The 16,671-nt window shown below is 35.1% G+C and overlaps 1 protein-coding gene across 2 annotated transcripts in view; it reads right to left on the reverse strand.

The window, feature by feature from the left end:
• Window positions 1-16,671, reverse strand: part of LOC114025897 (transmembrane protein 245-like) — an 85,140-nt gene that overhangs the window by 51,736 nt on the left and 16,733 nt on the right. For both annotated transcript variants that reach the window (XM_027839411.1, XM_027839412.1), the window contains exons 5-8: window positions 13,293-13,511; window positions 10,678-10,847; window positions 2,745-2,849; window positions 1,709-1,791 (exon numbers count right to left, since the gene is read on the reverse strand). In XM_027839411.1, coding sequence (XP_027695212.1) covers window positions 1,709-1,791; window positions 2,745-2,849; window positions 10,678-10,847; window positions 13,293-13,511 — 577 coding nt within the window. The remainder of the gene's footprint in view (window positions 1-1,708; window positions 1,792-2,744; window positions 2,850-10,677; window positions 10,848-13,292; window positions 13,512-16,671) is intronic.

Below are 16,671 nucleotides of genomic sequence, written 5' to 3' on the forward strand. Positions count from 1 at the left end.
CTCCTGGATCTGGCCTAAGTCCTCTATAAGGGTCTTTCTTCTGCATTCTAGGTTTTACTTTTCTCTCTTCAAAAGCTTTCACCTTAGTGGTCTTAGATTTCTCTAGGCTCATCTAGACTTATTTCGTTTTATTTACTGAGATAGAGTAAGGAGATAGAAATTCTGCCAGAGAATTCATTCAGAATAATAACCACCTGGGGATAAAGAATATAAAACACTGAATTTTTAATTTTTTTTCTTTTTCTTAAGAGACAACAAGACAGCATAGTGGATAGAGTGCTGGGCCTGGAATCAAGTGGCCTTGAGTTCAAATCGAGCCTCAGATACTTACCAACCGTGTGACCTTGGGCAAGTCACTTAACCTGTTTGCCTCAGTTTCCTCAATTGTTAGGGATAATAATAGTACCTACCTCCTGGAGTTGCTATGAAAATCAAATGAGATAATACTTATAAAGTACCTACTGGTACATGGTAGGTTCTATACAAAGTAAGCCATTATTAAAAAAAACTGGAAATTGTAGTTTATGAAATTTTAAAGATTGAAGGTATACGTAAACTGCTAAGCAATCTTTACTCTCCCAAATAATTTAAAAAAATAAAATCTTTTGTATATAACATTGGCTGTGATATCAAAGCATTACAATTACCCTACATTAATTGGTAAATACTACACACTTCAAAATGTGATAGAAAATGCCATTTCTGTGTCTGCAGTTTACTAACATTTGGATTTAGTGCCTTTTTTTTTTTTTTTCTAAATCAGTGGTTCTTTCTGTTGATGCCTGGGGCAGATGTTGGTAGATACTTCTTATTCTTCTAAATAGCCCTAAAAGAACTGAAAGTAGGGTAAACAAAGACAGGGGCATCTAAGGAGATTTAATTCCAATGATAAGTAACAGGAATCTTGCAACAAAGTGACTGTGTTAACTCGGAGTTCATTGTTTTTGCTTTGTGAGGGGCTGGGGGAGGGAGGAAGGATTGGACTTGTGATTTCAATGGTATGGGGAACTTCAAACGAGAAAACCCCCTCTACCAGTACATACTGGCACAAGTTCTGCACCCTACAGTCTCAGGGACAGTGATTTGCCCAGGGTCACAAAGCCCACAAGTTGTCAGGTGGAACTTGAACCCGGGTCTTGATAACACTGAAGGTACCCTCCAGTCACTATGCTTCTCCTGGTCCATTATAAAATCTGGTTAAATAATTATATTCAAGTGACCCTGTTGACAGCACATAGAGTATGGAAGGCCAGCTTTGGGGTGAAGAAGATCTAGGTTTCAGTTCCACCTTTGACATATCTATCTCCATGGGACCCCGGGCAAGTCACTTAACCTCAAAATGCTTTGGGCTCTAAGCATGAAGTTGCAAAGAAGGTGCCAACCGGCCTTAGTAGAAGGAGGTGAAATCTCAGGTCTAGGAACTGTTTCTATTCCTTCTGGACAAAGTGAAAACATGTTGAGAGGTCTTAAATAACCACTGGTGTTAGAATGGGTCACTTTTGACAAAGGAGGTGAAGATTTCCAAGGTCTTTGATATTTGGGGGAGATTATTTTTTGTCACTAAATCAGCATTCCTACATGAAACAGAGCCTATTCTATTCAGTTTTTTAAAAAAATTATAGTTTCCACATCAATGGAGGAATGCTGAACCTCATTCACCATTTCTACTACTCTGGTCAAATTTCAGACTTCAGGAAGGTGGCCTTACTTCGCCCATTCCGGGTGGTTGGCGACAGTCTCATTGATTAAACTGCTTGTGACTTGAATCATGTGTACACTCTCTTGATGCACCTGAATTAAAAAAGAAAGACTTTGAATGAAAAGCAAATAACGTTTAAACTTTTTAAAAAATTAACAACTACTAGCACAAAATGCTTAAACTTAAAATAGAGCTTGTAGCAACCATTCAACAAATAAAGGCAGCATGACATATGACACAGAGGGCTAGTCTTAGAGTCCGGAAGATCTCAAGTCAAATGCTGCGTCTGACACATTTGGGTGTGACAGCAAAGGCAAATCCTTTAATATCTCAGTGCCCTGGAAGCTCTCCAAGACTCAAAACTACAGAGAAGTTTTCCACCTGTGTGGTAAAGGAAGCTCAGCTTTATCTTTAATATGTCATGTCTAACCTTGTTGTTGGCAGAGTTGAGAAGAGAGTGTTCTGTTAATGTGCACAATCATTTAATAATATTTTCTAAATGTGAGCTGCAACCTAGAAACTCTCTCCCTTTAGAGGGGTGAGATAGGGATTCATGCGCCAAACACAACCCCCTGAGAGTAACGAAGAAGCGTGGCAGGACTAGTCCGCTAGTCTTAGGGGAGATTATGTCTCTTTTTAGCTCTGTTAATGAGAAGGGAATGCCGCAGAAGGGTCAGAAGCAGAAAAGATCAGTTTCTGGGAGCACTTTTTGCAGGGATTAGCATGCGGAAAAAAGCTAGACCACAGCTGAGTCTAACTGGATGACTAAAGACAGCAGGAAACAGAAAGCTATCTAACCAGTATAAGAAAAATCAGAAAGCATTTAAGCTATTATAAATGTGCTAATAATAAAGGTATTTAATGTATTAATACATAAATAAATTCAATTCAAACATTTACTAAATGTCTACTACTGTGCATTGATTACTTTTCTGGTTCAAACAAAAATAACATTTAGGAGTATACTGATAGCAGTATTTGTGCTAGCATAAATAGTAGCCATGTCTTCTGATGCTAATTCCAAATAAAATCTTAAGTACTATACCTTTGCTGTAAGTAGTAGGGCCAGAAGAAGGGTTCCTATTACTAGCAAAAATATGATGAAAATGCTGATTATTTTATCCAGCATTTTCTCCAACCACACAATCATCTGTGCAAAAAAAGGGTAGAAAACAGGATTTACAAAATGATATTCCATCAAATTTTGCTTATTTATCCAAAGGCATTCTTGGCATTACAAAAGTTGTTGTTGGAAAAAATGTTAAAATGTAAGCAAATCTGCAAATTAAATTACATGTATACACCACAGAACTTACATTATAAATCCCCCTGGAAATTCTCATATTAAAAAATGGCATCCAATTTAAACATCCTGTATATTTATTTGTCTTGAGTTCTTATTAGAAAGAATTTAGGAAGCATTCACAAAAAAATCTGGGAAAGTAGAGTTTGGTACATTTAATTTTCAAAGTTTAGTTTTTTATTAACACCTGTCAACACACACACACACACACACACACACACACACACAGGCAATTTAAAAATAAACCTGAATCATTGCCAAGTTTTACTAAAGTTTAATTTAAAGAAAATTATATTAAAGAAATATTTATAGTACTTAAATCACACCTAACCACTGAACAGTACAAAAATATTATCCACATCACCTGTAATACAGTTGTCTTACAGTAATACGAGGAAAATAAAAGCAATAGGGTCGATGTGAAAATAACTTTTTTTAGATCTCATGAAAAACAAGTCGGAAAATTTGATGTATTAAAAACACAGGAATTAATATATTAAAATGTCTGAAAAATGTTTATGAAAAAAGGCATTCACAAACTAACTGATCTTTCTTTTGGGTTAATTATAATCACTATCTCTCTAAACGCTACTCAATGTAAAAAGCAAAAAACATCCTTGTTTTCTGAAGTATGCACAATTAGATATATTATTTGTTAAATGGGTCTGAAAAATATAGCAATATCTTCTACACTGAAATTTCTGCTGCTATCCCACCTTTTTATAAACACTGAGATCTTAGCACTCATCTTCACTGTAAAGGTTATTCAACACTACCATTTTACTAGTGGTCACTGCTGAAAAGTAACACCGTATTCCATTCGGGGACTAATTTGTTGAATAATTTTGTAACTGAACTCTATATTTTCCTTCCTGAACAAAGGTATTTAATATTTGAGAAAGATAATTGTGCACAGAGAAAATGGAGTTATTTTTTCCTTTATTACTAATCATTCTGAGGAGAAAGATCACATGCTTCAGAATTCTAAACTGCCTTACTATTTACAAGTGAACCAAAGTGATTCCATTAGCAGGGATAGTAATGTGCTGCTTCTATAGACTTGTTATATTAGTAATATTTAAATTTGGTTTACTGACATGTATTTTGCCAGAAGGGCCAATATGCATACCACCTGAATTAATAAAACAAAATAATGATGAAAAAGTATCGTGAAAAGTTTTTCTAAAAATTTTTACCATGGAAAACCAGCAAAAAACCAAAAAATTTAATTACTATTAGAAGATTATTGACTAATAGGTTTCTAAGTTACCTTCCCCTATTTCTTCCATGTAATTATATACATAATTGAGGCTATTATCGCTAGATCAAAACTAGATTTATCCTAGAGAATAAAGCTTATCTTTAATATATTTTACTAAAATTAATGACAATAAATCATAAAGATTAATTTCTGGTGCATGCTGTCAAAATACCCAAGACAAAAGCAATTGGAGGATAATAAACAGACATTTAAGATATGGAAGGTCTTTTTAAGATATATCAAATTTTGAAATTAATAAAAAAGGAAGCTATACAAATTTATGTAAAATTAGAATTCTGAAATCGAAGATACTTATGCTATATGTCTATTCAATAAAACAATTCTATTTTCTATTTAAAATGTAGTAGGTTAGATATTCCTAGACAGTATTTTTAAAAATAAATTCCTTAGGAATTATAAATACTTATCTATATATCTACAGCAGAAAATAAATCATCTATAAACAGTATATATCTTAATTACAGATATTTTAAAATGTATACATTCAGAATATTTGTAAAAACTCAATTTTTTAATAATCTCCACTCATAGCCTAGCCGACCTTAGCATTTACACTGGGGATGAGGAAATTTTTTTTTCTCTTAAGTGCCACAGCCCTCTAGAAAGAAATCAACCAAGAGCTAGCAAAGTAAAAAAAGTAACTTAATTTGAGTTACTGTTGTTTTTAAGATTTAGAAAACATTTTATTTGTATGCTTCAAAACTTAAGGACAGGGCACATAAAACTCTATTCATTAAGTTTGTGATCAATAAGTTGGTCTTAGGCCACAGGATAGCTAGCTGAGGCCAGCAATGGAAAACTGAAGGGGAGGGTCAGACAGACAAGCAAAGGGAATCAAAGAAACAAAAACTAAATTAGACAGAACAAATCATAGAAGGTGAGAAATGAAAAGGACACAAAAAGATGGCTTCAGAAAAACCTGAGAAGACATATACTGATGTAGAGTGAATTGAGCAGAACCAGGAAAACAAGTTATGCTATAATGACATTGTAAAAATGAACAATTTTGAAAGATGTAAGATCTCTGATCTATGCAATGAATGCTACCCATCTCCTGAGAAGGAGATCATATTATCTCTAAGGTAGCCCTTCCAGTGCTAAATTCTACAATTCTATGAAAAACTAATGATTTTGTCCATGGTGAACAAGGTGTCACATCCATTCACAAGTATTTATTAGTTAAGTGTCTGCTATGTGCCAGGGTTATATACTTTAGAAATGATCTTGTCCAATCCCTTCATTTTTACAGAGAAAGAAACTGAGGCTCAGAGAGGTTAAAATGATTTGGGTGCAAAAGAATAAAAAGCAGGATTTGGAGTTAGAGACCTGGGTTCTATGAGTTAGTATTTGTGCTACACTAGGCTTTGGAAAAATCAAATTCACCTTTTGTCTATCTGGATACTACTAGAAATAAATTGTGGGGAAACAAAACAACTCAGCTGGGAGAAAGTGGAGAAGTGAAACTAACCAGGAAAAAGTAGGTTTAATGTGAGTGAAAACTACAGATTATGTTAACACAATGGGAACATAAACTTAAACTGAGTAAATTATGTTTAGTTCTACCTGGGTCCAATTAGACAAAAAAATTATTTTTATCCTTAAAGCTTAATACTACTTTTGTTAAGTATAGCCCATTTAGCTGCTCCTCTTGAATTTTATTATCCATTATTTCAGGCAGAGGATGATTTTGCCCTATAAATTTGCTTCCTGGTAAGGCTTTTGAACCCTCACACTACAGGGAGAGTAGTCATTTTGAACAGTTTTAAAAAATGTAATTTGGCAGCTACTCAGAAGTAACCATAAATAGCAGAACTGAATGTCACAACTTGTCAATGCAACTTAACTCATTTGAACTGTGATCTCCCTTCAGGACCACACAACTGTTACAATCAATTAAAAAAAAGAAAAATCCTTTGCTTTACAATCCTAGAAACAACTTCTCAGGTCATGCCATAAAGGCAACAGTTACGTTTTAAAAATACCATTTAGCTATATATAAGTATGTAAGGGATTTCCTACAACTTTTAGGAAAAAATACAACTTTAAAGTTTACTTAAGTTGGGAAAGACAAAGATTGCTGTTTTGGGTAGAGGAGGAAAATATAACCCTACAGATTTCAGGCAAGGGTCAACACTGCCAGAATTAATTATAAATTAAATATTTTTACTGCCTACCCAAAGTTCATAAGTTCAGGTGTTCGTGGTATCCTCGCTTTTCCTTCACTTTTTAAACCAAGTATATTCTTATCTTACAGTGAAAGAAATGCTTTTAGTGAGTAACATGCCTATCTTGGAACCTGATAGAGTATTTCCAAAAAGTGTGTTACAGTTAAACTCTGTTAATCTAGAATATTACCTCTCTGTATCTGTTTAAGGATCAGATAAAATTAAGTTTTGCATCACCAACTGCTTGTTGGCCATTTCAAATGGTGTACCTCACCTTCAACACATTCAAAACATCTCATTATTTCTCTCCAACCACAACCCCAGGGCATCTATCACTCTAACTCAATTAACCCTCCTTCTAAAACTCCTTATTTCTCTCAGAGGTATCACTCTTGAAGATACAATGGTACCTTCCAGTGACTCAGGTTTGCAACCTTGGAGACATCTTTGAATCCTCCTTCTCCCTTAGCCTACATAACTAACCAATCAGCAAACATTTATTGCCTACAATGTGCCCAGGGCTGTTCTAAGCACTGGGGATATAAAGAAAGGTAAGACAGTCCCTGTTCTCAAAGAGATTGCAGTCTAATGGGGGAAGATATGCAAACAACCAGGAACAAACACAATGTATACAGGATAAGATAGATTAAAAAGGATGAGAAAAGGCTTCTTGCCAAATGCGGAGTTTTAGCTGAGACTTGAAAGAAGCCAGAGAAGCCAGGTGGCAGAAATGAGGAGGGAGAGAACTCCAGGCAAGGAGAACAGCCAAGGAAAATGCCTCAAGTTGGGAGATGTCCACTGTGAGGAACAGGAAGGAGGCCAGGGTCACTAGACTGCAGAGTATGTGGAGGGGAGGAAAGTATAAAAAGACTGGAAAGGTAGGCAAGGGTGCTAAAAACAATTTTTAAGGTATAAAGGGCTTTTAAAAAGCCAAATAGAAGATTTTATGTTTGATCCCGGAGGTAACAGAGAGCTACACTCAACGAACTGGAATGATGACATGTACAAATATAAATACATACAGAATAAATACAAGACAGTTGGGGTGGGGAAGGCGGTTCTGGCAACTGGAGGTCTCATGAAAGGTCTTTGTAGAAAGTATAGTATGAGCTTTGATTTGAAGGGAAGAGAAAGATTCTATGAAGTGAGAGTAAGGCATTCCAGAGAGGGGGAGAGGGCTCCTGTGTAGGAAGAATAGAGAAGGCCAGTCTGGCTGAAGAGCAGATTGTGGGAATGGAAATAGCAAATGATGAGGCTAGAAAGGGAGGTTGTGAAGGTCTTTAAAAGCTAAACAATGAATTATGGTAAATGAATATATGGGATCTTATCATGCCACAAGAAATGATGACAGGGATGGTTTCAGAGAAAACTGGAGAGACTTGTATGAACTGAGACAGAGTGAAATGAACAGAACCAGATGGAAAAGACAAACAACTGTCCCCTTGCCTTTGCTCATGCCTGGAATGAACTCGCCTCTTGATTCCCTAATTTTTTTCAAGGTTCAGCTGAAACGTCACCTTCTACATGAAGCCTTTCCTGATGCCCTCTAGATATTGGTACCCTCCTCTTCACAACTTATATCTGTTTCATGTGGAGCAGAATTGCTGACTCTGGAACTAGAGGACCTGGATACAAAGCTGGTGTCTGATGCTAATTACCTGTTTAACCTTGGACAAATCATTAGACTTTCCCAGGCCTCAGTTTCCTTAACTGTGACATGAGTAGACTGAACTACATAGCCTCCAAGGACCTTTCTGAATCTAAATAGATGATCCTGTGACATATATAGGTTCCTGTTGCTTCCCCAATAGATTGTACACTCCTTGAGGGCAGAAACTTTTAATTTTTGTCTTTGCATACCCAGTGCTTGGCATAGTGCCTGGCACACAGCAGGCACTTAATAAAGCAATTATTTTATTAAGAAAAGAAATTAACACCAACAGAAGGGCTTGTGTGGTTTGTTTCCTTTTCAGTAAATGTTTAATACTTTTAATGTATTCCTAATTTGTGAACCATTATGCAGATGTGGGCTTCTGGCTGGCCATGACAAAGCACGGAATTTTTAAGGTCTTTAGGGATGGGGATTTCATCACATCTCTGATTTTAAACAAGTTATCATCAACACTATGGCAATTTTGGTATTTTATGACCTTCCATAGCTTACACAAAAAACTATGATGACAGTTGGGAATTCTGAAGGAAACAGACTTGAAAAGCAAGGTTAGGAAAACTCCCCCCAATGCGTTATTAGTAGCAACCGATATGTTTGTTTATTTACCTTCTTATTAAGCCAATGCCAGAGCTTGGAGATTGGGGTGGAAATGAGAAGAGAAGAACAGTAGAAGATTATTAGAGAATGCAATGAAGGGAAAAGATAAAGAAATCTGTCCAAAACATGAGAATAAAACTGTTCCTGAACAAAAAGAAACTAAGAAAGAATAAAAAAAAAAAGAGTAGAGAAACTTGTAATTCAGTATCTTCCTATCCTAAAATCCACCATATGCCACTAAGTGAATGTTGACAGTACAATTTTGCTAGTATAATTAACTAATTATAAAGGCACAAATGAAATGTTTGAAGAGTTTTCTTCTTACCAATTATACTAAAATCCCAAAGACTAGACTTACATTTGTGAAGGTCATTTTTACAAGCAGTAGATCAAATTAATCCAAGAAATTTATGAATTGATATCTACATTCTGTTTTTAAAGCATTCTTCTACAAGTATAGACATGCTTTAACCTACTATTCTATGTCATGAATAACTTCATGCATTTAAAAAACCTACATAGGAGATAAATCTAGATAATGCTACTTTGGTTCCCATAGGGCTGGCTGGGTGGTGGGGTGGGAAGGCATTTCGGGCATGCTTTTATAAAAAGTATGCAAATGAATATAATATAAGTTTCATTAATCTAAAATGTTATGATGCATATAGCATAAAACTTTTAAAAAAGTATCCTCAAAAGGTGTAGGAAGAAATCTGGACATTGTTAAGTTAGCTTCAAATTTGGAGTCAGGGGTCCTGGGTTTGAATGTCAGATCTTCAGGTTAAAAAGTAAAGTAAATAATGTACTGCGAGTGATTTGATAATCAAATATGTTAAGGGTTTTCAGTGTTGACTGAACTGAAAGTCATTTTAATCTTAAATGCATATATTTGACACTGAAGAAAAATATTAAAACTAGGTAAGTTAGTTTTAAATACTTTAAATTTCTATTGTATTTAGTGACAGACTTCCTCCTGATAAAGTAAAAACAACTCACAAATATCCACAATTAATTTATATATGGTTTAATTTCCAATTATCTGAATATCTGTTTTGATTTAAAAGACAATAATAAACTCCTTTAACTTTCTGCTGTAAATGAGGAATTAATAAAATAATAATATAAACATAGTATTTTCTTTCCTGTTTACAAATGCTGGCCTTATAACAACTCTGTCAGGAAGGTGTTGTATTATTATCCTCATTTTACAAATGTATAAAATGAGGTTTAAAAAGATTTAAGAGCATAAAATTAAGAGTCAGGAAACTTGGTTGTGAGTCTCAGCTATGCCATGACCGACCTGGGAATCAAAGTTCAGCACTCTCAGCCTCTGCTTCTTCCACTGTGTTTGAAAGTGAAAAATAATTAGGGAGTAGCATGAGATTATCTTTAACCTAGGAATATGAATCAACAATCTCTCCAGTGTCACAGAGGAGATGGAGGAATCAGGACAAGTTACATGACTCTAAGTCCCATCCTCTTTCCACTACACTTGACATAAAATTAAATCTCCTAAAAATGTGCAATATGGAGCTTTAAAAACGAATCCTATATCTATATCTGGGCTTTGAAGAATATGTATTAAGATTCTATCACAGAAACAAGACTGAACTTTTGTAAGAAAGAAGATTAAGTTAGGCCTTTTCTGGTTTGTGACTTATATAAAATGCTTCTCATGTAATCACATGTTCCTCTGTAATTACGAACATGAAACATTCAGATCACAACTCCATCTTGGTTTGGCTACTCCCTTGTAAAGAAGGAGTCCCTCAATATACACCTAGAAGATATTAAAAGTAAAATCACTGAATACAAGAAGGGAAACACTGATTCAACAAGAAACTCATTTATCAGTACTTCTGAAGTTGTCTTTCAAGTAACAAAATGCTTGCTATTTGAAATGTCTTAAAAACAATATACCACAGCAAAAAACACCCCCCCACACTTGAAATACTGTACCTTGCTATCAATTTTTAACATGAACTTTCCAAGCCCTACAATGGGCCATGGTGTGAGAGCTTCTTGCCGTTCCTTCAAAAATTTTTCCAGAACTTGCCACCATCCATAGCAATGTTCCTTTAAGAAGTTCACAACTCCAAAGTGTATAATAAGTTTTTTGAGTATCCAGACTGTAATCAATTTTAAAAAATGAAAAGGACAAAGATTAAAAAAAGCTATACTCTTAACTTTTATCCTAAAGATTCATGGAAAAGTACGTTCACGTACTTAACAGAATCCACTAAAATAATTTTATAGATTTCTAGAATGGTTTTAGAAGGAGAAACACCTCAGATCAGAGGCTGTAAAGCAAGGATCTGTGAATTTGTTTTTTAAATTGTGATAACTGCATGTAATTCTCTCTACAACAATTATGACAAGGGGTCTTCTGGGTTAGAGTTAAAGACTTCCAGTAATAGGGGAAGTCACTAGCTACCAAAGAAGTCCATTTCACTTTTGAATATTGTAATCCAAATTGGATTACTTCATATCCTATTAGATATGAAGTTTTTGCTTTAATCAAACTACAAATTTTTTATCTTTCTACAACTTTTATTCAAGGCCTCTGGTGACCTCTGGTCACAGGGCCACATAAAAGAAATCTAAGTCCTTTGCCACATGACAGTCCCTCATATGTAAGAAGATAGTCGTGAGCCTTGAAATGGTAAGCTTAGAAGTAATTAACTTGGTTTCTACTGTAATTAAGGCTTGATCTAGTTTTTATGGAACAATCCTAAAATCCATTATTTATTGAAGCCTTTTAAAATATATTTATACTTTTTTCTTATACTACCTCAAGGTACTAAGTTACATTCATTTATTATTACTTGTTATATGCAATTGTTTATTGAACAAACAAATGAATGCTGAATAAATGAACTGGTTATTTCCTATTTGCCCTAAATTTATACCATTCAAGATTTAAGAGCTGCCTTTCAGCTTGCTATAGTCCAGAATTACGTGAAAAACTTTATTTTCAAACATATCTCACAGCCTTCATCTTTCCAGAAGGAAGAATATGAATCTTCTTATTTGCCTTCAAATGGAGCCCCACAAAAACTTCATAATTTTAGTTGCTCTTTTCTGGACCTTCTCCAGCTCCTTTATATTTTGAAGTATATATCAACTAAAATAGCATATAGTATTCCAGATATGGATATGCCATGATTTCATACTACTGTAGAATATTTTTAGTTTTATATTTGGTGTACTCTTTTTTTTTTTTTTTTGGATAATTCCCTGTGTTCTATCCTCTACTCTCAGGACTCAGCAGAGAAGTATGCTGGTTACCCAAGTAGGGGTTTAGCAAGACTGAAGACATATAAGCCAAAAGTAGTTCAACTCTTAAGTAAGCCATGTCACTCGGTTCTGGTAATCTTGCCTAACCTAACTTACTCCTTAAAACTAGTACTGGATTGGTTCTCTATGGTCCTACACTAAGAAAAGGATTTCTGTTTTCCTGACCCAGGTTTGGAATCTTGAGTTGGTTTTCCTGCACTGAACCTTGACCTTTGAGTGGAGGAATTCCAATAAAGTTTTTCCTGTTTGAGCGTGAAAGAGGCTCCAGATTATTATAAACCCTAAGGCAAGTCTTACATAGTCTTCAGGATTGGCCCAAGTCTGATAAAGACCCTTTGGGTAACTACAATCCTTGGTAGGTTTCCTTTGATCATAACCTCTGTTCCTAACATCATCCCAAGGTCCCTACCACCGCCCTGCAATTTAGGGTGATGAATAAGCACCCTCAAAGTGTGGTTACTCTTGATAGACTAAATGAATAATAGGACCTCAAAGCAGCAACTGTATCTTTCATGTTTGTGCTGCCACATCACACTGCCTCCTGGGACCATTCAGGAAGATGATTTTAAAAACCACACTTTTTAAACCATAACCCCAAGTTCCAGATTCAACAAAGGGCTTTCTAGGGATTTCCTGAAATAATATGTGGGCATGGTGTATGTTCAATCTCTGCTATGCCTTGTACCTTTCCCTTTAAAGGATCAAGGCATTAAAGGTTTGACCAACAGCCATCAAGCTACTAAGGCAGAAAAGCCAATAACATTGGTATTACGTGTACTTAAGGATGCCTATGAAAAAGAATATACCTCAATGTATGTGTGTGTGAATACATTTAATTCAACACATTTCTCAGTTTCAAAAACTCAATTCTTAAACTGAAATTGTTATCTTATCCAATGAAAAAGATGTAATTTTTTTTTGGGGGGGGTGAGGCCATCGAGGTTAAGTGACTTACCCAGAGTCACACAGTTAGTAAGTGTTACGTGTCTGAGGCCGGATTTGAACTCAGGTCCTCTTGACTCCAGGGCCAGTGCTCTATCTACTGTACCCCATGATGTAACTTTTAAAAGTAAATAAAGGTTAGCTCTCATAACATATCAAACTAGGTTGTTTGTTCACTTTCCTTTTCCTTGTGCATATCATCACACTGTACATAAACACAAATAATCAGGCTTCTCTATGATCTCTAACAAATTGACTCTCCACTCAAATACTACTTGCAAACTCATAAAAGTTCAGCTGGAAATGGAAAAGAGAGCAATAAACTATGTAATGACCTGCAACAGGCACTGGAAGCAACTGGACAATCCACAAATTCAACCAGATCTGGACTATAATGATGGCCCATACAAGGGTAACAAAGTAGACATCACTGGTTTTCTTCTTTCTAAGAAATGTTCCAATCTCAGGCCTCTGTCTCCCCAAAGTGGGAGATGGGGAGGAGGCAGTGGAAGAAGAAGGAAATGTACAAATGGATTCTCCATCGTTTGCAGTTTCTGTAAGAACAAAAATTGTATACTCTATTAATTTCTGCTAAACACCATTAGTGGGCAACTGATCAACCTATTCCATTTTAAGTTTTGAAAGACACACACATTATTCAAATAGTAAAATACAAAGACTTCTGATATATGCTATATTAACCACAAAAAATAAATTTCTACTAGGTACAGTGGACTGGTATGGTATTAGCATTCATAAAAACCAAGCTTTTAACATTTGGTCTTGTCTTCACTTGATACGTTTTGTTTTGTCTTTTTGTTTGACGGACAATCTGGCATTTAGATCTGGTTATGCCACTAGCAATGAAACTTTAAGCAACTCACCATTTTCCTGGGTTTCGGTCTTCTCAGTAAATAAAAAGGGGGACAAAATTATTTCTAAGGTTCTAGCATTCTGTGATTCTAGTAAACAATTTAGAGTATACAAATTACTATACCTATAAAACATTTATTAATGGTTAAAAATGTCTGTCAATTTATCATATATAAATCCCAAGGTAGAGAAAGCTCTTCATAGATACTTATTTACAAACTGAACTTTCAGGAGGCTTATTCATTTCTTTACAAGATATGACTTTCTAAGTACGGTATATTGCCTTGTTTATTCTAGCCTTCCAAACATTAGTGATAGGGATGTTTCGCTGAAATAACAATTAGGAGTATGAACTTTTACAAATCTACCTCTGATACAAATGGCATCCCAAAAGACCCATAGTTTGCCATATAACATTATATAGTTTTTTTGCTTTTAAAATAAACAAAGTTTATTTTAATTGTATTTGATTTTAAGAGACAGGAACCATAAAAATTTAACATAAAATTTTAAAAGTGTTCTTAAATTTAGTACTTGTCATATCCCTTAGGACACAGAGTGAAATATAATTTAAAATTTTTAAAAGTCAGCATTATTTAAAAGCTTAATTGTTTCTGAAGAACACTGAATCCCATAGGAATATTAAATCCTTCCATGCTTTTGCATATGGGATCTCTAGTATCTGGAAATAACTGATTCCTCTATTTGTTATTACTTTCTCCCTTTTATAATGTCTTTATATCTGCTTACGTGTATTTACATTATATGTCCTTCTACTCTCAAGCAAAGTTGAAGCTCCATGAGGGCAGGGATTATTTCCATTTTATTTTTTATTCCCAGTAATACAATGCCTTACATATATAAAGGAGGGCTGAATTAAAAAGAAAAAAATCTGAAGTAAAAAAATTTGAATTTTTAAGTAGTTTAAGTGTAAGGATAGTAAATACAGAGTTACAAGTGAAAGTATCACAAGCATCATCAGTCCAAATAGATTCTCTCTGATCAGACATTCAACTAAAGCATGCAAATTAAAGTATGGTTTTAGTGCATGATCTAGAAAAGGAAATATTTTTGTAACAATGCTTTTTCCCTAAGAGAAAAAAATGACTAGTTCAAGTACCTATATAGTAGGTCTCAGTTCATATATAAATCACTTGCACTGACCTTGCCCACTCCTCTGACTCACTACTAACAGTTATCACAAACAACTCCTATTGAAACCATCCTTACTACTCTTGCCTAGCCCTGCTAACAACTTAACTGTATCCAAGCAGTTTTCTACTGGCCCAGCTATGTCCACAAAACCTTCTTAGAATAAAAGAGTGTGTTCTGGGGATAAGTACAAAAAATGGATTTCCACCAAACAAAAGAGTAGGTTAATTATCGGTCTATTGAAGGTACCCAGAAGGCCCCTGTTTCCTCTACTCCTTGAAGGGCTGTCATCACAGGAAGGAAAGCAAACAGCTGACCTTCAGGTGAGAGAATGAAACAGGTATAGCCAACACTGAAAACTTCTTGATGAAGTACACTGGCATCTTTGCCCTAATGGATCAACAATGAGATACTGCTATTACTGTCTTTAAAGAAACCTATGTCCTGTGGGTATAAAGTAGCTAAATATGAGGAAAGAGGGGGAAGAAACAATGGAGGACCCTTTGTTGCTATGAGAATAAGGCTGTGGCAGACTGGGATCCCTCATCTTTTCCTTTCTATTTGTACTAATGTCACTGACCTCAAGAACGTGACTAGGAAGATGTATTTTGTGTGTTTTTTTTGAGGGACATCTATGTCTATGACCATGATGAAATGGGACTTTGATGTCTAATCATATATAATACCACTAAAAAGTCAGTCTGAAGAGTTTGTGTCTCACACTCACCAAAAGTAACCTCTATGGCATAGGTTCCCAAAGTGGGCATTATTGCCCCCTGGGGGTGGTAGTAACCTCAGGTGCAACTGGAGGGAGTTGAATAAAAATAAGTGGATGGTGGAAACATAAGGAAAAAAGAGAAGATGAGAAAATTTGAAAAACTGTCTGTACATGTTTCATCTGTTGTGTAACAGAGTTAAAACTGTAGTGATTACATTATTTTCCAAATAAACACACAAAATTCAAGTTATAACCAATCAGTGGTCAAGTCTGCTGACAGTTCTTAACAAGCAAGTGTTGGCAGGGGAGCCCGTTGTGCATTGTTGGGAAGTCCAGCATGTATCATCAGGAATATGTAATGACTTATTTACAATATGACACTACACAGTTATATGATGCAATATTACATCAAAATTTCAATGCAGGAAAAAACCACAAAGTACAATAAATTATTAACTTTAAGATATATCATTTTTTAAATTATTTTTAAATTTTAAATTTAATTAAAAAAAAAAAGCCATTAAATATTAAAGAAAGTAGATTTCCAAGCAGAAGAAAACTTCTTGGGTACAGTTAAGTTGTTAGCAGGGCTAGGCAAGAATAGTAAGGATGGTTTCAATAGGAGTTGTTTGAGATAACTGTTAGTAGTGGGTCAGAGGAATGGGCAAGGTCAGTGCAGGTGATTTACATATGAACTAAGACCTACTATATAGGATAGTAAAAAAAAATTCCAGTAGATTTTTTTTTAAAGGGGCAGTAGGTCAAATAAGGTTGGGAATCTCTGCTCTATGGCAATACTTTGTGAGGCCACTCTTTTTCTTTCAGAGCAAATTCATGCTCAGTGGGGGCTAGGAACTTGTCAAAGCTCCCTCATACCATATTTCACCACATAATTGTCGCAGTCTGTTTTTCAGTCCAAAAATTGGTTTATAACCTTTCATCGTGTAATTGCTGCATGGCATAATTCTGTT

The sequence above is a fragment of the Vombatus ursinus genome, unplaced genomic scaffold, assembly GCF_900497805.2.
Source record: "Vombatus ursinus unplaced genomic scaffold, bare-nosed wombat genome assembly UNPS02014832.1, whole genome shotgun sequence".
NCBI classification, from domain to species: domain Eukaryota; kingdom Metazoa; phylum Chordata; class Mammalia; order Diprotodontia; family Vombatidae; genus Vombatus; species Vombatus ursinus.